The sequence below is a fragment of the Balaenoptera borealis genome (genome assembly GCF_965194805.1).
Source record: "Balaenoptera borealis genome assembly, chromosome: 20".
NCBI lineage: Eukaryota > Metazoa > Chordata > Mammalia > Artiodactyla > Balaenopteridae > Balaenoptera > Balaenoptera borealis.
The window spans coordinates 46,107,083-46,128,456 of NC_138879.1; the positions used below are offsets into that span (position 1 = coordinate 46,107,083).

Below are 21,374 nucleotides of genomic sequence, written 5' to 3' on the forward strand. Positions count from 1 at the left end.
TCTCCCCTCCTGGGCCACCCAGTTCACAGTGGAATACCAATTCCCGCCCTCCTCCCCGCTCCAAGATTCCACCCAGGAGCTGCAGCTGCGCCCGGCAGGCCGCGGAGACCCGCTGAGACGAGTGCCCGGGCGAAGGAGGTGGTCCCGCCTGCCTCGGTGTGCGGCGCGTAGGAGACCGGCTTCCGAACTTTTCCGCCTTGGGGTTGAGGACGCTTGCGCGCACTGTCCCGGGCTGTGGGCGGGCACTGGGGCGGGGCGGGGACCCGGCGGGAGTGGGCCGGAGCTGCGGGGGCGGGGCGAGGCGAGGCGAGGCGAGGGGCGCGCGAGCCTGGGGAGTCGCGGCGCGCGGTCTGGGGTCGGGGCGGGACGGCGCGCGCGAGCCCGGGGTCTACGTGGGCACGCGGGCGGCGTGGGTGCGCGGGGGCAGGGCCAGGCGGCGCGCGCTCCCTGGCTTGCTGGGCTGCGGGCAGTGCTGGGGCGGGCCGGGATGGCGCCTCCTCCGCCTCCGCCCCAACTGTTGCTCCTGGCGGCCCTGGCGGGGCTCCTGGGTCCCAGTGAGGTAAGGCGACCCGCTCCCGAGAAGCCTTCGGCCCGGGATCTCAAAGCGCTTTGCCAAAAGTTCGTGCTGGAAGGAGTGGCGCGCGGAGAGGAGACTAGGAGTTCTCCCCTTGGAGGGCTGGGCCTGGGAGGGAGAGGGCAGAGCCCGCGCCGAGGCCAAACGCCCCAGCTCTTCTGCGCCTTGAACCCACAGGTGGTGGCTGAGCCGGCTGAGGAGGCGGGAGCCCGTTGTCCCGAGGGCCTGTGGCCTCTGCCCCCACAGGTGGGTGCCTGGAGGGCGGTGGGAGAGAGGAGTGTGAAGGGGCAGCCCAGTCCCGCCCTGGCCTCGCGGCACCCTCCACAGCCACCCTCTGAGCACCTCTGCCGGTTCCTCCGGCCCTCAAGTCACCAACGTCTCCATTCCAACGTAACGTCACGGGCCTGCTGTCCTCTCTCCACCCCCCACCCCCCCAGAGTCCCCCGGGGGCTCTAAGCTCTCTTCTCTCCCCCTGTATAGGTGTCGCCAAGAGTGACCTACACACGGGTGAGTCCACGGCAGGTAAGTACAAGCAGGAGGCATCCTCAGTGTCTGCACTGTAAACAGCGAGCTCCTCGCAGGCTTTCTCCACCTTTTCTGCTCACCAGCTCCATTCTTTATCACTCCCCCCAGTAAGAGGCAACGTTCTTAGTCCCCGGACAGTGAGCCACAGGCCTTGGTCCTCTGCAGTGCTTGTCAGGAATCCTGCTGAGTAGCTGGCTGTGTGGGCAGGAGGCTGCAAGGGAAACTCTGAGGGTAGTAGGAAAAAACAACCTGTGCTCCAGCTCTGCTGTGTGACTTTGGAAGTCTCCTGACTTCTCTGGGCCTCATTTTTCTGTAGGAGAGGTTATTAGTAACGTCCCTCCCCATGAGGAGTTAACAAATAGTGTGGGACAGCACTTTGGAAAATAGGAAGCTGTAAGGAGTGTGTGTACCTCAGGTTACCAACCAAACTGTGGGTTGACCTTGTGCGGCTGCCTATTTTCATTGCCAGTGGTTGGATAGCTTCTCTGTCCCTTTGGTTTTCCTTCTGAAATATCTTTTTTTTTGATCCTTGTAATAGCTCCAGGCCAAAAGAGCTCATGCCACCTACCTGATTCCTTTTCCCAAACAACCCTTTCATTCCACTGTTCAGAAACCAGTGGCTCCTTATTTCTCACCTTATCATGGCCATACTCCCCTGTCTAGTTTTTCAGGCTCTACCTCGTTAAGTAAACCTCGTCCAACCTCCCCACATCTTTGGTTCCTCTCGTCTTGTTGGTCTGCTCACCACACATATGAGTTCGAGGCTTATTCACACCGCTGTACTTTTTCACCTGCTTATTCCCCTCAACACCTGGCGTATCCTGACTTGAAGGGGGCAGCTCCCTGCCCTCCTGCCATCCATCCCCATCCATCTTCAAAGCCCAGCATAGGAGTCAGCTCTCTCTTGAGACCTTGCCTGATCATATCAGCCCTTATTTATTCATCACCTTCTCCAAATTTGTGTAATGCTTATAATCTATCTCTTGTAATTTAACAACTAATCACTTTGAGTTTTCTTAGTTTGCTCTTTCATTTGCGTTAGTTCTGTTCCCCTGAGTTTCCTTTGCATTCCCTGCAAGCGGAGTCCAGGAGTTCTCTTTTGGCATCTCCTACAGCATCTGGCACAAGTGCTGAGCGTCAGGTCAGCTCAATCAAAGAATAATTAATAATTGATGAAGTGTTTCCATCCTGAGATTGTGCACCTGCTGCCTTTGTGCCCTGTATTTGGATGCGTTGGGGAGATGAGATTGAATATATAGATGGGTCAATACATAGAAGAGCTGGTCTCTATTTGGGGAGTGCTTACAGTCTAGACTGGGAACCTGTAGAGCCACCGTGGCAGGTCTAGAGAAATATAGCTAAAGAGTGTGGTCTGGGTCTGGCAGGGTTAACCACGCATGCTGTCACAGAAGTTGTGAGCTTTGAGGGGTGGCAGTGCGTGGAGAGGAGGGATGAAAGTAATGCTCAGAGGCAAGAGGGGGTGCACGCCAGTATCTAGGGCCCTTTGTCCTTTCCTGAGCCCTGAAGGTGGAAGGGTCATCTGGCCATCCTGGGAGTCCCTTTAAGTTGGCTCCCCAGGATGGGAGAACTTGGGATTCTTAGGGAGGGATTTGGCTTGATGTCTCCATGCCTTTCCTCCAGGCTGAGGATGTCAGCTTCCTCTACCATCCCTGTGCCCACCCCTGGCTGAAGCTCCAGTTTGCCTTCCTGGCCCACATTTGCGTGGCCCAGCCCTTACTGGCCCCTGACTCCAGCCTCACCCAGGATCGGGTAAGTGGTTGCTGAAAGGTGGTTGTCTGGCACTGGCAGAGGCTGCAGCCCCACGTGCAGGGCAAGGGGAATTCAGGGCCTCCTCTTGCTTGCTCCCCATCTTTGTCTTAGCTCTAACAGTTACCTCCTTTCATAGCCCCTGGTACTGGCAGCATGGGGGGTGGCACTGGAGATGGCATGGGTAGAGCCAGCCTGGGCTGCCCACTGGCTGAAGAGGAGGAGGCGGCGGAAGCAAAAGAAGGAGAAAGCATGGTTTCGCTCTGACAGTTTTTCTGGGCCCTATCCCTTGGTGCCAGCACCGGGCAGAGGGAGGCTGTGCCGGAGAGGGTGCGTGCAGGTGAGGGGTGCTGGCCGGGCTTGATGGTCTTTGGGTTGGTGGCCCAGGGTGGTGGTGTCATTGGGTAATCTGGGCAGGGAAAGGGTGACTGCTGTCTCTTCTCCTCTTAGGCCCCGGCTTTGGCCTTTACACTGCGGAGCTGGAGGCCCCCAGGCGTAGAGGTGGCATCTAGAGGGCCTACGCAGCTCTTTCCTAGTGGTGCCAAGAGGCGTGGACTGCGGGCTGCCCTTGGTCTCCAGCCCACCCCCTCAGCCCTGAGGTTCCGCTCTGTTTCCCCACGGAGCATGGAGGCCAAGCAGCCTATGTTGGGACCCCAGGGTGCAAGGGATAATGCCCCATCTGTGCCCACCGGCCCACTGCTGCTTGGGGGGCCTGGAAGCAATGTCAGTTCCAGGCTAGAGGCTCAGGTGCCCAAAGGGCAAAGCAGCCCAGGGGTCTGTGCCTGTCCAAGTCAGGCTTCCCCGGCCGCTCGGGCAGCAGCGCCTCCGCGGGCAGCCCGGGGCCCCACCCCGCGCACGGAGGAGGCCGCCTGGGCTGCCATGGCCCTGACCTTTCTGTTGGTGCTGCTCACCCTGGCCACGCTCTGCACGCGGCTGCACCGAAACTTCAGGCGTGGGGAGAGCATCTACTGGGAGCCCACAGTGGACAGCCAGGACACAGTGGCTGGTGAGAAGTTCCCCTCCTCACCTGCCCCGCCCCGCTCCCCTCCCCATGGCTTCCCTGCCCTTGACTGCTCCCCACCCTGCCCATAGCGGTGCTGAAGCGGAGGCTGCTGATGCCCCCTCGCCGGGTCAAGCGCTCCCGCCGGAGACCCCTCCTCCCACCCACGCCGGACAGCGGCCCGGATGGGGACAGCTCCGAGTGACCTGCCCCAGGCCTGCCACTGTGGCAGGTCTGGCTCCTCCTCCCGCCGGGAGGCTGCGACCTCCGCCACGTGGACCGCGCGCAGGGCCGCCCCCTGGTGGCCAGATGGCGCAGTCCTGCCTAAGCGCTGCAAAAGGGCTGGTCCTTAGTGTGTGGTTTGCTGGGAGGGATGGGGAGGGGGAGAGGGAGGAGAGAAAAAGGAGCTGTCTCAGCCTCCGTTGCAAAAACTCCGTTTTTCTTATTAAATTATTTTAGTAGAGCCTGGAGTTAAGCTTGTGCATCTGCCACACAGACAGACTCCCACCCAGGGCACTGTCCTAGGCCATTTAGGTCGTGTCTGAGGTAGGGGGTTTACAGTATCAAGTTGGGCACGTGCTGGCCTGTCTCCTCTTGCCCACCTGGCCTCAGACACTGGGGTTTAGTAGCGTGATAGACCCCTCCCACCACCAGGGGTGAGCAGGTGGTGGGGATGGTGGTGGTATTTACTGAAACATTGTTATTTCCAGGACTCCTCTAAGAGATGACAGGGGCTTCCCTTCCCTCAAGTACAGGGGCTGGAAGAGTCGTGGTCTTCACTTGCTTCCTACTTTTGCCAGGTTGGTCTTTCTCCGTTTCAGGTCTGCCACCTCCCCAATCCCTCCCACAGTTCCCTAAGCATCAGAAAGGGCACATGGTCACTTATTTATTTTTGATACAAATGTACATGACACACATCTTGACAGTCAGCCCACCACCACCACACAGGTAGAGCCTGGCCCCTGGGACAGAGGTGGGACGGGGAGAGGAGCTGGTGGGCGCTGCCATCTGCCTCTCAGCCTTCCCAGGCTGCAGCCCAGGCTCCAGGGACCCAGACACCGCAGGCACTGGCTTCTCAGAGGTTACAGGGAGGGGGCTCTCAGCTGAGTCAGGGACCCCGGGGAGCCAGCCCCAGGCTCAGGTGCTCAGTTCTCTGCCCCAGCCAGCACAATCCCCCTCCACAAGGGAGGGGAAGAGAGATGGAGCCAAGTGGTTTTCCTTTTACGTTCATAGAGAAAGGGTATGAGTGGGGGGAACAATGAGGGGAGGCAGAGGGCAGGACCCCAGCTGGTTACCCCGGCAGTCCCTGGCCCCAGGATGGGGGAGAGGGGCCAATGCCCAACACGGGTCCCACTGCTCTGGTCCCCTCACCCCTCACAAAACTCCCGATGGGCCAGGCCTCCGGAACGGCACTGCCGCCCCGCACACTCACACGCAGGCACGCAGGGACACTCAGTTACCACAACGTTAAAATTAAGGGGTGGGAGAGAGGAGAGAGAGAGAAAAAAGACTTTTCCAGTGTTTGTTTGCTGCTGGGGACCCCAGGAACACAGGTTGGGGCCTGTGCCCTAGGCTGGGGCCGTTTGGCATTGAAGGAGAGCAGCAGGGGGCTGGTGGCTACAGGGTGGGGACATCCACAGGTATTATGTACAAGGGGGGATGCCCCCGCTCAGCCCCCAATAGGGCTGGACTGGCTCATGGGGGTGGGGTGCATGTAAGGGAACCACCCCATTTGGAGTGTCCCCACCCGACCCTTTGCTGAGGGTGCCCCAGAGGGCAAGGGGCTGGGAGTGACACCTTGCAGGCCCCGGCACACTAGAGGGGGAGGGGATGCTATGTACAGGGAGAGGTGCATGGAATGTAGGGGACAGAAGCTCCTGCCACCTCATCTCCCCATCCTTGGGGGCTCAAGGGGGACGGGCACCAGGGCACCTGGCTGCCAGGTGAGAGTGGCAGCACTAAGGGCACTTGTGCCAGCGGCTCTGTTGGGGTGGGGATTAGTGTCTGGAGTGGCCCAGCTCCCATGGCCAGTGAGGTCCCAGGGTGCGGGTGAGGGTGCAGGGAGAGTGGTCACTGCTTCTTCTCTCGGGTGGTGATGGTGACCAGCTGCTTGGCAGCCTTGGCGATGTCGTAGGCGCACTGGATCACCTGCTGAGTCAGCAGCTGGAAGTCCACAGGGGCGCCAGGCTCCGGGGGCACTGTCTTCCGGCACTCGCTCTGCAGCCGGTAGGCGCTGGCGTTGAGCAACCGCAGGGAGCTGCGCACTGGCTCCAGGGCTGGCCTCTGGAGGGAGGGAGGGAGGGCGGAGGTAGTTAGTTGGGCCTTGGATTTCAAACCACGAGCTATGATATGGCCCAGTGTGTCCATGTCTCCACTCAGGCAGTCGTCAGATTCTCTACACCTGCCCCGCCCTGAGGCCCTGTCCCACCCTGAGGCGCCGCCCAGTCCTGCTCCCCTCTCTGGCCCCTGTACCTTTGGGAAGAGAGAGGCCATCTCAGTCACAGCCAAATGGATCTTTTCTGAGCAGGGCACAAAGCTATGGGGAGAAGGGAGGGTAAATTAGGAGGAGGGCTCTCAGGGAAGGTTCCCAGGGACAGTGGAACACTGGTCCCTCTCTTGCCATCTGCAACACCCCAGAAGCCCATACGAGCCTCTGCCCACCTCCATACCTGTCATGCTTGAATTCCTGGGCAGCCCGCAATAATTCCTGAATGTTCTTGGTGACCTGCTCCGTCTTCAGGATGACATCCTCTGTGCTGGGAAGCCCAGGGTCAAGGTCTCCATCCAGGCTTTCCAACTCCGGGTGGAAGTCCTCTTCCTTGCCCAGCTCTAGAAACCTCTTCCCTTCCAGGCTGGGGTTAGAGAGGAGAGAGGGAGGCATTCCAACCGTGAGGCCGCTTGCCTACACCCTGACAGACGCTCAGGGGCCACTCACCCCCCTCCCCCAGGGGCCTCACCCCAGCAGCGGGTCCCCACTTTGCGTGTTCTCATAGTCACTGTCTGCGCCGCTGCCATGGCGGGAAAGCTTGCTCTGGAGGGGTACAGGGAAGGGGTGGCAGGTAAGGTGCACGTTCACAGACACCACACCCGCTCCCCCCCCCCCCGCCGCCCATCACCTCCCAAGCACACATCTCATTCAGCCCATCCCTCGGGCCCTGGGGATGCACATTACCGTGTGGCGGCTTCCTTCCTGGGAGCACGACAGCAGTGGGGAGGAGGGAGTGAAGGGCACAGCTGAGGCCGACACCCCCTTCCGGACCTGAAACCCAGGCGGGGCTGGAGTCAGTCTCCTCCTCCCCACCACCCACCTTGCGGCTTCCCTGCAGTGAGGCTGGGACCGTGTGTGTCTAGCCATCCCTGTGCCCAGCGTCCAGCATAGAGCCTGGCACCCGCTGGGGCTCACAACCTATTTGTGGGAACGGACCCACCTCCCCCAGGCCCTGCTTACCCGGTAAAGGCCAGCAGGGACGTGCACTGAATAGATGGCGTCATCCTCCAGCTCCTGGGGGTGGCACAGTGGGCGTCATGGAGGGCCCTGCAGTGGCCCCAACCCTGTCTCCACCCCCCACCCCGAGGCCCGTAGGCAGCTCACGGTGCTGTGGAAAGGCTGGAGCCGGGTGGTGAGTTCATCCCCAGGTGGGCCTCCAAAGGGCTTCAGGGCAGAGCCCGGTTCATACATGGAGAAGGCCTGGCGGTCCCTGCGGTGGGTGCTCCCGCCAGGCCCCATGGGCGCGTGCTCCGCTCGTTCGCTGGGGAGTGGGGCTGAGGGCACTGGCCCCGGCGGCTGCCGGATCTGCAAGTTCTCGGCCTGCAGCTTGTGGATCTGAGAGTGAGAATGGCGTCAAGACACTCCGGAGGGTCCAGGCAGCACCACCACCTCCAGGAGGGGGTAACTCCTCCCTGCACTGGGGCCCTGGCAGGCCCCCATCCTCACCTCCCGCTGCAGCCTCCGGAGCTCATCACTCAAGCTGCTGTTGACTTTCATGAGCTGCTGCACCTTTGCCTCGGAGGCGGCCAGGGCCTTCTTGAGCTCCAGGTACTCCTGCAGTGTCACGGCCCCGTCCGACAGGTCTGAGGAGTCCATGCTCTGCAGAAGGAGACGTGAGACAGTCAGCCCCCTTGTCCCCGAGGCCCCGAGCTATGAGAGGATGGAGCAGGGCCTTGGTGGAGGCGTGGGGAGGGGCAGCGCTCAGACCCGAGCACGGTTGTTCCGGGTGGCACCGGCGCTGCGCAGGGGTTCCTGGTCTGTGTCCTCGTCCGAGGCCACGCTGTCGTAGTCGTGCTGGTCGTCCAGGTCACTCTGGCTCCGCACAGACAGCTCGAGGTTGTCTGAGGGCACAGGCCTGTCACTCAGGGCTCACACGGCCCATCTGTCATGCCACCCCCAGAAGGGAGCCATGAGAGAGAATATCCTGGAACAGTGCCCACCACCACGCCCCCATCCACACCCTTCCCACCTGTGGGGCTGCTCAGGCTCTTGCCCTGCTGTCTCCGCTTGGCCTCACTGAGAATGTCGATGATCAAGGTGGCAAACTCTCGAGCATTAAAGCGGGCCAACTTCTGTCGCCCCTGGGAGGCAGAAAGGGCCGGGCTGGCGTGAGGAGGCCCTTACGGCTGACACACGGGGATGGGGACAAAGCAGCCAGGCTGTCCCGACAGTTGACTTAACCACAGCTAAAATGTGCCAGCCCAGCTGGCCGGGCCAGGGCAGGGGGTGGGGAATGACACAGATTTGGGGTGCCTAGGGGAGCTCTCAGGAAGAGGCTGGAACCCCCCCAGGGGCTGCTCACTAAGTGCTCCAAAAAGCAGCCTCCTCCCCTCCCCAGATCCCAGAGCCAGCGGGGCCAGGAGTGGGGAAGGCTCGGCCTGGACAGCAGCCTGCCAGGAAGGGCAGGACCCACGGAGCTGGTGACCCCAGGAGGGGAGCTCATCGCCCCAGGCCCCCCCCCCACCCCCGTCCAGCCCACTCACCTGATTCCGCGTGGCTGAGTATTCAGGGTTAACGGGCAGGAAGGGTACGGCACTGCGCTCCGTCACCAGGGTGCTGTGGTTTTGGGTCGCCAGCCACACTGGGGGGGGAGGGGCAGGGAGCGGATGGTCCGCGGGGACCAGGCCCACGGGGTGGAGGTGGGAAAGCAAGGAGCACAGCCTTCCGAGCTCCTCCCCATGCCCACCGAGTGTTGGTGTTCAAGAAAGGGGTGGTCTTTGGACAGGGGAAGTAAGGCTGGGTCAGAGCGAGGCCGGGCGAGGCTGGTTGGGGACTGACAAACAGAAAGAGGCGACTCCCTCCCGCCAGCCCCAACCGGGAGTTTGGGCTGGAATCTGGCTGTGGCCAGGAAGAAGGGATGTAGGGGGCGGAGTGGGGCTGGGGAGAGAGCCAGAGCGGGAGGCAGCCAGAGCAGAGGAGCCCCAGTCCCGGGGGCTGCGGGGAGGAGCAGGCTGCCTGCCTGGCTGGGCTCACAGCTGGCCAGGGCTTACGTGCAGGCCTGCCGAGCAGACCAGCCCCCGGTACCTCTTCCTAGTCCCAGGAAAAGGACCCCAGAGCCACACCAGGTCCCAGCCCCTCCCCAGCAGGCAGGTGCTCTGTTCCCTCCGCCCAAGGCTTTGATCCCCTCCCGGCTCACCAGCGTCATTTTCTCTTCGATCCACCTCGTCATACACGTCCATGGCAAGTTCCTCAAAAAGCCGGTTGCTGAGCTGGAGGCGGAGACGGGGACCCAGGCTTTGTCAGATCAACTGGCCCCCCAGTGCCAACCAAGCCAGCTCACCGGGATCTTATAAGATGTTGAAAACCACTTGTGTGTCCCCTGTGCCGCAGCCCTCCCCCCAGTCTCAGAACTGGCAACTGGGGTAGGGGTCTGTCTGCCAAGCTCCGAGGTGGGAGAGGCAGAGGGAGACCAGAGCAGACTGGTTAGTGCCCAGGTAGCTAGAGATGTGCCACGCGCCCTGGGAGCCTTAGGAGGGCAGAGCCAGGGTCAAAGGTGAGGGGTGTGGAGGTGGAGGACAGGTGACTGAGGAGACTAGAGGGAGGGGCAGGTCCAAGACTTGGAAAAGGGCACCAGGTCAGAGAAAGGGGGCGCCATCGCAGGGACGGAGGCGGGTCAGAGATGGAGGGCAGCTCCAAGCCTTAGGGGCCTGTCTGAGTAGACTCACCGCCTGCAGCTTCTTCTTGGCAGCTTTGGCCAACTCGGACAGGTCTAGGCTGTGGATGACGGAGGGAGAGGGGAATGGGGAAGAGGGGAGAGGCCAGACATGAGCGGTGGCCAGGCCCCTGCCAGTGACCTCCCAAACATGCAGGGATCCCAGGGAGACGACACCCCAGGTGCTGCACACCAAAGTGCCTCCCTGCCCCACCCAACCTCCAGAGCCTGTTCCCGAGCAGGCACCATATACCTCTGAGACATGCACTTTTGCCGCGATCTAAGTCCAGAGGAAGGCAGCAGAGGGAAGAACAGGACAGAGGCAGCAATTACCCAGGAGCAGGGCAGCAAACGCCTTCCCACGTCAAGCTCAGACCCATCTCCGTGCACATGCCAGACCCAAAGTGTACCAAACCCAACTCATCTTCCCCCCAGCCCGCTCCTCGGCCGGCTCGCTCCTCCTCTCAGTGACCCACTTGCCCAGCACCAGCGGCAGCTCCCGGGAGTCACCTGCAACCTCCCTCACCCTCAAGCCCTAGCCAGGCTTTCCCCAGGTTCTGCCATTCCATCCTCCTGCCTGGTCTTTTGCAACATTTCTTCATCCATCTTCCCACTTCCAGTCTTGCCCCTGCAACCCTTTATTCACCCAGAAGCCAAAGTATTCTTGACACATCTGGCTGCGCTACCCCTGGCCTTAGGAACTTTTCAATAGTAACAGGTTATGTATGGAACACTTCAACAAAAAGCTCACTTAAAAATATGCTAGGGAATTCCCTGGCGGTCCAGTGGTTAGGACTCGGTGCTTTCACTGCTGGGGGCCCAGGTTGGGGAACTAAGATCCCGCAAGCCACGCGGTGAGGCCAAAAAAATAAACGAAATAAAAACGCTAAATGCTTTGCATGCACTCTCTTATCTAATCCTCTCAGAAGCCCAGAAAGATAGGTACAGTCACCCTTATTTCCAGGAGCAGTAACTAAGGCTCAGAGAGGTTAAGGAGCCTGCCTGAAGCCACACAGCCAGTAAGTGGCAGAGCAGACTCCACACATCCGTGTTGGAACCTCTCTGCTCTTGGGGTGGTCTCAGCTCTTGTCGGGGCTCAGGACCAGCCACTCTCTTGCCCCGTCTCTCTTCCAGTCTTGCTCCTGGGATTCCCTGCCTCTCACATGCTTCAGCTACACAGTCTGCCTGCAGTTCCTGGCGCAGCATTTCTGACGTCTATGCCTTTGCCTCTCTTGCTGCACTCCCCACAATGGACTACAACTGACTAGGGTGCCTCCCCTCTTGGCTGTGACCTCCTTAAGGGTAGGGATCACGCCTGAGTTACCTCTGGGTCCAGTGCCAAGAACAGCTGGCACTGGGAAGGTGGTCAGTTAACATTTCATTGAGAACACGTTTACAATACACACGCAAGCAGGCAGACACACCAGGCAAAATCAGACCAGAAAAGTAGCGGGGAGTCTTGGGGTCTCAGAAGAGAGAAGATCTGGGCGTTCAGGGATCCGAGGTGCCCAGGTCTGACCATCCCCATCTGGCCACACTGGCTTCTAGAGAGGGAAGGAGCCTCCTCTCCAGATCCAGGCCAGCAGGCACAGCTTGGCCATCGCGGGCAGCCACCAGGTGGCGCTAGCATCCATCTTGTGAGCTGGGTGAGCGTCCCCAACCCAGCCTGGGCTCCTGGGGCCTCTTGGATAAGAGGCAGAAACACCTCTACTGGCCTTGGGCCCGCAGCCCCTGCCCAATTTCTGAGCACACCACAGAGGCCTGGCAGAATCCCAAAGTTAGTCAAACTCCCGGGGCCCACCACCTTTTCACTGAAGAGCAAAAATTTGTCTAAAGATTTTACAGTTGGGGTCAGTGCCACTGGGAACAGAACTCAGTGATCCGTGCTCCTAGGGGGGCCGTTTCTTGTACTCAAACCCCACGTGCTTGACAGCCATGGGGGTTAGGCTGTGCTGGCTGTGTGCTGAGTCAACATTTCTTACCTGCCTTGGGGCCCAGCATTAGGGAGTGAGGACAGGACTGCGATATGCTTGTGCCTCCAGCCCCCGAAGGGGAGTGGGGGCGGGGGTCCCAGGCCCCTAAAGCTGAAGAGTTCGGGGGTGGGGGCAGCTCTGGGGGTCAGGCACCCACAGGGCATCCAGCCACCTCTGGGAAGGGGCATCAGGTGGGCACTCACCTGTCCGCCATCTGCGGGATGATGTAATGCCCATTCCTGTGATCTGAATAAAAATAAAAATGCCAAGTCACTGGTGCTGGGTGGCCTTAGCAGCTGGGAGCCCACCTCACTGCCATGAGCAGGGCTTGGCACCCAGAAATGACAGGGGAAGGGAGGAGGGCAGGCCACCCCCAAGAGCCCTGGGAACTGGCTGGAAGTTACGCCCACCCCCACTCCCTACCCCAACACGCTGCAGCCCAGAGCCTGCAGCAATTTCACAGGAGCCAGTTGCCTAGCAACGTTGTTCCCCAGCCGGCTTTGTCACCATGGCACCTGCTGCTGGGGTGTGTCTGGGTCCCACCTGCCTGGCCCAGCCAAGCCCGCCCCACACTCTGCTCACCCGGCTTGCGTCCACAGAGATAGAAGGCCAGCCGGTCAGTGAGCTCATACTGGCACTCGACTAGCCTTTCCGCCAGCTCATGGTGCCCCGCCTGCCTGTGGGGAGGGGGCATGGCTCAGCCCTACAGCCGCAGCCCGCTCCCCACACCCACCCGAGCCTCACCCTTCAGCAGACCCTCACCTGGCATAGTCAATGGGTGTGCGGCCGTTAACATCAGGGGAGCCAGGGTCAGCCCCGTACACTACGAGAAGCTCGGCCTGCAGCGTCTGCCCTGCCTTGGCAGCCACATGCAGCGGTGTGGTGCCCTTCTCTGGGTGGAAGAAGTTGGCCTGGGCACCCAGGGACAGCAGGCGCAGACACGTCTCCAGGTTTCCCGTCCGCACGCTCGAGTGGAGTTGCTGTGAGGAGCAGAGTGTGCCACAAACGGGTGTGTGGGGGGCCCCTCCCACCTCCAGCGGCACCTAGTCCAGGCCTGCCTGGGACTCCTACGAGCTCCAAGGGGCCCAGCTGAAGTTAGGCTGTTGGTGGGGCAGAGGGCTTCCCACTAGGAGTTCATGCCCATTAATCACAGCTGCAGTCAGTCACCACCTACCACGTGCAGCGTGCTCTGCTTATAACAGCTGTTAACTCTGTGGTAGATGCTATTTCTTTCCCATTTTACAGATGAGGAAACCAAGGCTCTGGGAGGCTCAGAAACTGCCCAGAGTTTTCTGCCTTTCGGGTGGCAGCTGAAGAATTTTAGCCTCGTGTGTCCACTTGGGAGCGGAGGGGCCTTATTCACAAGTGGCCTGACCACGCAATCTCGTCCCTCCACCGTGCCCACCATGCTTGCCTGACCTGGCTGCCTTGGGGGCCTAGGGCTCAGTGGTGATGGCACTGTGGGTGAGGAGAGGAGAGGCCCAGCCCTCCGCTGTGGGGCCCCACAAACCTTGCTGAGGTCCTTGGCGGTGACTCCGTCGTCGTCCCGGCAGGGCAGCTTGTGCACAAAAGCCAGCATCTGGTACTTGGCTCTGATGAACTCTGACTTGATGGGGCTACATGGAGCACACAGGGGGAAATGGGGAGCAGAGCGGGGGAGGCCAGTCACCCAGCCACCTCCCAGGCTCCTGCCCCTGAGCGCACAACCTCAGCCACCAGCCCTCGAGCCCGACTCACTGGACTTTGTCTTGGGGGTTGGCTTTGCGCCGGCCGCTCTGCACCTGCGCGGGGTCCAGCAGGGAATGCTCCCAGATGGAGTTGGCCCCGTTGCTGGCGAGTGTGTGCACCATCTGTAAGGAAGAAGTGCCAGAGTGAGAATGCCCACTGCGCGCTGGGGAACACCTCCGAGCACCAGGCTGGACACAGTACTAACAGGCCTACTGTGTGCCCGGCACCGCTGCACCCCTACCCAGTCAGGCCATCCCAGCCAAGGATGTGGGTCCTGCTTAGCACTTAGGGTGACATGGTGGGCACACCAAGGCTCTGAGATGTTAAGCTCAACACTATGTGGCCGAGCTACTAGGTGGCAGAGCTGGGGTGAGAGCCCAGGTCTGTGTGACTCCCGTCCTGGAAGCTTCCTCTCCGCGTGGGCCGGCGCCCGGGTGGAGAGGGTCAGGATTGGGTTCCGCCCTGGGTGGGTGCTGCCCCCGGAAGCTGCGGGATCCAGACAGCTGTGTATGTGGGTGCGGGGGGAAACGTGCTGGCGCTCAGCACACGCCGCGGGGAAGAACTGCCCGGCACAGCCCTTACCTGCAGCAGAGTGGGGGGCCAGGCGCTGTGGCGAAGGTGCTTGACGATGGAGATGTGGCGTCCCAGGCTCCGGTGCACGCTGCAGCACTCGTCACACACCAGCACACCCCTGCTGATGGAGGCCCAGCCGGGGTCTGCCGGGGTGGGGGGAAGGGTCAGCCACAGCCAGACACCGGCGAGGCCTCCTGAACACGGCCCTGGGCCCGCACTACGCTTAGAACTCCACGCACATTTGCTCACTCAGTCCCCCAAGGCTCTGGGAGCTGGACCAGCGATGAGGACGCTGAGCTCTGGAGGTGGGAGGGACTCCCATCAGAGCCAAGCCCTTTCCTACATGTCTTTGCCCCTCTGGGGAGGTGTGGTCCCCAGGGCCTACTCGGCGGGCACAGCTTCCTGTCCTGCAGCCACTGCGACCAGTTCCACAGCCTTTCCCCAGGGAACAAGGCTGAGACCCTAGCCCTGCCCCAGGGAGGCAGGAGTCCCCAAGGACTGCATGCCACACATCTCTAGGCACTCCTGTGTCCGGGTCAGTGCCACATTTCTCCTACACTCAGGCTTCTTTTAGAACCAATGGCTCACCTGCCTGACCCATCACACCCCTCTGGGGGCTCCCGCCTCTGTCCTCATCCTGGCAGGTAAGAGCCCTTTTCATGACCGAGTCTCCTGACAACCAACAGTGATGGGGTGAGCTGGAGCCCCTCTTAAGGGAGATGGAGGGAGCAAAGGAACTAACACTGACTGAGTACCCACTGTGTACAGTTGGGTGCCATAAGTATGGTACCTCTAATGACTGTCAGGCAAGGTGGGAAATGCTACCCCTGCTTTACCAATGAGGAAGCAGCGTCTCAGAGAGGTTAGGGTGCTTACTCAAAGGCACACAGCTAATGAGTGGGACTGCTGGGATGTGAACCCAGGCATTTAGACGCCAGAGACCATGCCATGTCCACACCAGCTGCTGTTGCAGCCCCAAGTGGGCAAGGGCCATGGGAGCCACTCTCCACTCCTTGGGGAGAAGTGAACTTTAGAAGCAAGAAGGGGGACCAGAGCAGGATGGGAACTCCTGGGGTCCTTCTCCAGGGCAGGGGAGATGCCACCCATCCCAGGCCCCTTGGGAGAGGGGGAGGAGACAGCTGCATACAGCTCAGGCTGCGGAAAGGTCACGGGGGAGAAAGCAGCCATTGTGTGCCACTGGAGAGTGGGGGCAGGGAGTCTCTCGAAGGACACTGGGCTCTGCCCAGGCCCCCGGCCTGTCTCAGGAAGCCCTGTCCTGGCGGGGGGTGAGGGGGTGGGGACTGGCTCCCTGCCTCACCCCTAGTGCTCACGTTGTCCAGAGTGGCCCCCACTAGGGGAGGGGACAGGCTTGGGGTAATGAGAGCCTCTCCAACCAGAAGGCAATTCTCAGACCCTTCCCTGCAAGGACTTCTGCCAGTGTTCGCCAGAGAATTGTGAGGAAACCGAGTCAGGATACAGCCTGAGCTCTGCCGTGGTGAGTGTCCCCTCCATGGCATGGAAACAGGAAGTGAAAGGGGGAGGGCTCAGTTCTTTGGGTCTGGACTTCTTTAGGGATCCCCCCAAAACAGGGCAGAGGGATGCAGGAGGTACCCGCCATACACCTTCCTCGGAGGCTGAGGGGCCCACGAGGAAGGGACCTGCCATCTGTGCCAAGAGGGGGAGCCCTAGAGCAAACTTTAGTGTTGGCTTTACCCAAACGGTGAGGCCCCCCCCCCCAGGCATGGAAAGCTCCTTCCCCCCCACTCCCAAACACCACTGGGTCAGGGGTCTGCCTGCCAGCTACCTCCGCCAGCCCAGGCAGGAAGCTGGAAATGACGCAGCCTAAATTCCTCTTGTTGAAATGGTGGGGTTTCCTGTCAGTAGGGAGCCGCCCAGGCCAGGATCATAAATGGGCAGCTCTAAGGCCTCCACCCCAAGCCCATGGCCCTACCGGAGAAGCCAGACCTGGGAAGGCTGGCCAGATATCCAGATATCCAGACCAGACATGGTGAGCCCCTGAATGAGGCAGTGACCAGGATCTGGGAAAAGGGGTCCAAGGCTCTGCTCGGCACTCTCCCAGCCTGGGGGAGGGGTTCTCCCTCTCTTCCACGGTGACCTGAAATAGGAAGGGTGGGCAGGGGACACTGTCCTGGTCTGGGGCACACTGGTGCCAGCTCAGTTCTGGATGACACAGATGGGTCACCTTACTACCTACTCCCTATGCCCAAGGGGCCTGGGCCTACCCAAGCAGGAGCCCCCAAGGCCCACCTAGGCCAGTTCCTAAGCCAAAGGGCTAGGAAGGGTTTCTGAAAGTCAAATGGCTACTGTAATTTAAGGTTAAGGGACCCTTGCCCCCAAAAAGGCTTCCAGGACCAAACTCAGGGCAGAAGGGATAGGGGGCATAAGGGTTAGGGGATGTGGTCTCCTCCTCAGTATCCTGCCAACCTTCCCCCTGGGCTTCTGCCTCAGTCGTGGGGTGGGGGGCGTCTGGTATGTGTGAGCAAGTGGCAGGAGGGGTCCTGGGATAATGTTAACCAGCACCAACCCCATGGAGACCTCTATTAAGGTGAATACATGTCACTAACCAAGGCCACTGGTGACCTCTAGGGCCCGGAGCCAGCCTCTTCTGATCTAGGGACCAGATCCTCACTAGACAAGAGGGAGAAGCCCACCGTCTTGAAAGCAGGCAAGAGTAATTCATGGGGATAGAGGTCAGAATGGCGGTTGCCTTTGGGGGGCGTTGACACAAGAAAGCCCTATAGAGTAATAGGAATGCTCTAGCTCTTGATCGGAGTTGTGGTTACACAAGTATATACACAAGTAAAAACTTATCAGGCTGAACAATAAGGAAGAGGCACTTTGCTGTACATGAGTTATACCTCAGTAAAAGAAGAAGCCCATCACTCACCCTGCCCCACAATCTATATTATGAAGACAAATGAGCCTGCAGTTTCCCAAATGTCCCTAGCTGGTGGCCAGCCTTGCTCACTCAAGGTGCCTGTAGGATGGGCATCTTGAGGTCTTCACGCCTGTGCCTGGGGCTGCCAAAGCGGGAAGGCTGCCTGAAGGCCTGTGGCGTGAGGAGCAGGCCCTTGAGAGAGAAGCCGGGACTGTGTGGCAGGGTGAGTGGAGGGGCAGGAAACACATTCTCCAGGGTTCCCCGACCCCTGGCCCTCTCCTGGATTCCCAAGGCAGGCAGGGACACAGACGGTGCCTAATGAGGTGGCACCAGCTGCCAGAGCAGCCATGCTATGCCCAGCCGTCTCACAGCATACTCACACTTGTCCCGTGTGCCCAGGCCTGCGATCAGAGGGAGGACAGGGCCCTTTGGGGTCAGGCTGCATCTTACCTTTCACCTCCATGACCCTGCAAATTAACCAACCACAAAAAGGCCACGACCCCACTCCTAGGGCTGGGACTGCAGGGCTCTTGTCACAGTGAGAAGCCTACGACTTTGGGTAGGAAGCACACACCAAGGAGGTGGCTCTGGGCCTGGGCTCCAAACTGCTGGTTTCCCTCAAGCCTCTTACCTGGGCTGCTACAGGTCCCAGACTGAAAATGCCACTCCATGCATCATAGGGTCGGGGTGTGGGGTAGCCCCAAAGAGTCAGCTGGGGTCCTGAGAAGCATCCAGACACTTGAAGAATGCCTGCGATGTGCCAGACACCATGCTAGGTGCTGGGGTGGGGGGATGAGCAAGACTTCATCAGCACCCCGCACACCTCACCATCCTGACCTCACCACCTGCCTCTTCCTGATCTGTATTCTGGATCAGGGGAAAAGGAGATTCCAGGGGGGCACAAATGGCTCTGTGGGATGAGGACTGGGGGTAGGAGCTGGGCACCCCAACACAACAGATACACACCACTCCTGCCCATGCCCACTGGACATCCAGAGGCTTCCAGCCAAACAGTCAAATGCAGCAGAGAAAGGACAACTGCCTTGCTAATGCTGCCCAGCGTCCCCCTGGCCCAGAATCAGGACCACAGACTTGGAGATGGAACAGTCCTCAAAAACCATTTCTACTCCAACTTCTTTGCCTCAGAGTTGAGGAAACTGAGACCCAGAGTGAGGAAAGTCTTGCCATGAGTCACAGAGTAAGCTGGAAACAAAGACAACACCAAAATCCAGGCTTCCCTGATAAAGTGTCTGCTAAGCAACCCCCTCCCAGTCCTACTTGCCCTCCCCCCACTGCTACGTCTGCCCAGCAGAGGTGCAGAACAGCCTTGGACAGACATACAGAAGGCAAGCTCTCCTCCTAGCCCTTCCATCCCCAGACCTGCCTGCAGCTGGGGTAAAGAGAGAGTTTCTAACTAATCAGGGGTAAGGACACCGCTTCTCTCCTCCCTTCGCCCGCCCCCATAAGTTTCTTCAAGGCCCTCTAGACCATGACATGCCCTGAGAGGAGGCCTCAGGGTCAAAACCACCCAGACCACCGTGCCTCTGCCAGGCACCCACAGTTCCCTGTTGGGGTCCTGGTTCTGTCCAAAGGGTGGCTGGAAGTTACGGGCCCACAAAACAGCACCCCACACTCTCACACTTATTTTGTGCCCAGAGGTTCACAGACAACCCCATCCTCCCCCGAGGTCTCCCAGGGAGATGGCGCCTTTTCTAAAAAGAAGACGGTCAAGGGCCAGGGCTTTCCTTTCCCCAGGCCAGCTGCTGAGCCCCATCACTGGCAGTGTCCTCCCGCATCAGAAGGGAGCAGCCTCTCTGGGTCACTGATCCTCACTTCCTCAGTAGGTCAGGGGGGGTTCACATCAGCCTGGACCTGACTCTGCTGGGAAGGAGAAGGGAAACACCATGGTAAATACAGCCAGGAGGCAGGCCAGGAAGCCAGGTGGATCCCAGGAATCTAGGCACCCCTCGGCACTGCTCCCTACCCATTTCTGGCCAAACTGGGCTAGGGGATGGGGAGGGGTCTGTGCCCAGGCTGGGGTAACGCCAAGCCCACCTTCCAAGTAGGCCTTACTGGAACCCAGTAAAAGCTGTCTCGTTGCTCCCAGTCACCAGGCCTGGGGACGCCTCAAGGGAAGATGCCCAGGCTCGCGGTGGCCCTGAACACCAGGCCCTGCGAGGAGCCTTGGGAACCCGGGGCAGGGATTCCTAGGAGTAGCCACCCCCTCACCTGATCCCGAGGAAACAGTACCCAGGCCCCCCTGGCCCATCTGCCCAGCTCCCTGCCCCTTGCCCTCCGCCACCCCAGCGGGCGCGCAGACCATGCGAGCAGCAGGTGCAAGACGCGGGGGTGGCACTGAGATGACACAAAACCACACTCGCCCCCACCTCCTAAACTCGGCCGGCCTCTGCCACAGCCCTCCTGCCACCCCAGGCTGGCGCTTCCGTTTGGATACTGAGATGGAAGCGGGGGCAGCCAGCTGCCCTCCTCCCTCATACTGAGGGGTGGGAGGCGGCGCTGGGAATGTCCTTCCTCGCCGGTCCACGGACGCGAGGAAACAGCGGCCCCCCCAGGCGTCCCTCCCGCCAAGGACGCGGCTCCGCAGTGGCCCGGGCGGGGGCCGAGACCGGAGGCCGGAGGCCGCAGCCCCCGGCCCGGCCCCGCCCCGCCCTCCGGCCCCGCAAGGCGCTCCCGCCAGGCCCCGGCGCCCGCCCGGCGGCGCCTCGGTGAGCGGTCCCGCCCCCGACCCGGACCCGCTTACCCGGGGCGCTGCAGTCCGCACACACCTCCGCTCGCGGCCCCTTCCGGGACATCCTCAGCGGCGACGCGGCCGCAGCCCTCTGGGCCAGCGTGGGGGGCGCGGGCGGCGGGCCCGGGCGGCGACGGCCCCTGCAGCCCGGCCCAGCTCCGGCAAGGCCTCGGCTAGGCTCCGCGAGCCCGGCCAACCGTCCGCCCCCGGGGCTGGCCCGGAACCCGCCGTGCCCGCCCGCCCGCTCGCCCTCGGGCGCCCTCCGCCCCGCACCGCCCCGCGCCGCCCCACCGCCGCTCGCCGCTCGCTCTCTCCGCCCCCTGCGCGGCTCCCGGCCGCTCCTGCAGGAAGCAGCGCAGGCCCGGCCCACCGGGGGAGGGGCAGACTGCACACCCGCCCCGCCGCCAGGCCCTGCCTGCCGCGCCTCCCGGAGAAAGGAAGCCGAGAGCGCGGGCGGGAAGGGGCGGGGGCGTTTAAAGGGGCCACGGCCGCCGCCAGGCCAGAGCCGGCAGTGCCTCCTAAGGCCCAGGCCTCGGCTCCGGTGTACCCCTGTCCCCAGACGGTGTGAGTTTGCCTCACAGCCCCATCCCCTTAATTTCCGGGGACAGTGAACCCTGGGGATCAGAGAAGAGAGTAAGGAGCTGGAGGCCCGGGGTCCCCTTCCTCATCAAGGGGCTGTGGTTCAGGGTACCCGCTGTGGTTCAGGGTACCTGTCTCTGTTTGGGGTGAGTTGTGCATCCTGGTCCCCCATGAGTCCGCCTCTGTGTGTCCAGGTGTATGTGTGGTCACACTCTTGCTGACTGCGCACACCGCCAGCAATATGGGCGCCCAGGAGCCAGAGGTCATGCAGTGTATCCCCTGCCACCGGGCTAAAAAGACATCTATTCCTCCTCCATGCTTTCATCCAGAGAGGAAAGAATCTGGGCAATTTTTTTTGAAGACCTCCTGAGGAGTGACCACTGTGCCTGTGTGCAGTAATATCCACTTCACATCGGTCTTGTATATGTCAACGGTGTTTCTAAGCCACCAGGGGTGTGTGTGTCCAGGGCGTGTGCATATAACATATAGGGACCTTTTTTGTGGTGGCCTTTCTTCCTGGACTTCACACTGAGACTCACTGGAGGTGGGGGGGGGGTTGGACAGGGAGAGAAGGCGCAGGCCGCACGTGGGTGCACCCCTGGACTGACCATGCTCCCCCATACACGTGTGCCCCACGTGCACCCAACCCCCATCCCTGCAGCAGCAAAAGGCCAGAACTCTGTTTGTGGGAAGAGGGCAGGGGTGCCCAGGCCCAGGCCCAAGGGCCCGGTCAGTGGTGACACGATTAAGGGACGGTTCCCCAGATTAGGGGAGGGTTCCCCAGCGGCATGTAGTCCTGCTGTGTAACAAGGGAGCAGGAGGGGAGTCCTTGGGCAGGGGTGCGGGAGTTGGTTGATTTTATCCCAG

At 61.0% G+C, this 21,374-nt stretch overlaps 2 protein-coding genes across 7 annotated transcripts; one reads left to right on the forward strand and one right to left on the reverse strand.

The window, feature by feature from the left end:
* Positions 1-370: 370 nt before the first annotated feature.
* Positions 371-4,329, forward strand: TP53I13 (tumor protein p53 inducible protein 13). Of its 3 annotated transcripts, XM_082371553.1 has the most exons (7): positions 374-559; positions 752-820; positions 1,055-1,096; positions 2,741-2,869; positions 3,006-3,206; positions 3,317-3,872; positions 3,959-4,329. In XM_082371553.1, the coding sequence occupies exons 1-7, from the start codon at positions 488-490 to the stop codon at positions 4,069-4,071; spliced, it is 1,182 nt and encodes a 393-aa protein (XP_082227679.1). In that variant the 5' UTR covers positions 374-487; the 3' UTR covers positions 4,072-4,329. The 3 variants fall into 3 exon arrangements, with proteins under 3 accessions (XP_082227680.1, XP_082227679.1, XP_082227681.1); XM_082371554.1 differs by lacking the exon at positions 3,006-3,206 and having other exon boundaries at positions 371-559; XM_082371555.1 differs by lacking the exons at positions 374-559; positions 752-820; positions 1,055-1,096 and adding an exon at positions 2,129-2,240.
* A 410-nt stretch (positions 4,330-4,739) lies between these two features.
* Positions 4,740-20,256, reverse strand: GIT1 (GIT ArfGAP 1). Of its 4 annotated transcripts, XM_082371550.1 has the most exons (22): positions 19,941-20,256; positions 17,811-17,958; positions 14,290-14,423; positions 13,717-13,829; positions 13,490-13,595; positions 12,742-12,959; positions 12,562-12,656; positions 12,183-12,225; positions 11,446-11,550; positions 10,020-10,068; positions 9,491-9,563; positions 8,838-8,935; positions 8,324-8,435; positions 8,062-8,195; positions 7,801-7,953; positions 7,459-7,689; positions 7,315-7,368; positions 7,039-7,125; positions 6,824-6,897; positions 6,536-6,718; positions 6,339-6,402; positions 4,740-6,149 (listed from the first exon to the last, which is right to left on the reverse strand). In XM_082371550.1, exons 2-22 carry the CDS (start codon positions 17,848-17,850, stop codon positions 5,937-5,939), a joined length of 2,379 nt encoding a protein of 792 aa, XP_082227676.1. In that variant the 5' UTR covers positions 17,851-17,958; positions 19,941-20,256; the 3' UTR covers positions 4,740-5,936. The 4 variants fall into 4 exon arrangements, with proteins under 4 accessions (XP_082227676.1, XP_082227675.1, XP_082227677.1 ...); XM_082371549.1 differs by lacking the exon at positions 17,811-17,958; XM_082371551.1 differs by lacking the exons at positions 11,446-11,550; positions 17,811-17,958 and adding an exon at positions 10,260-10,286 and having other exon boundaries at positions 19,941-20,255.
* Between the last annotated feature and the right edge of the window lie 1,118 nt (positions 20,257-21,374).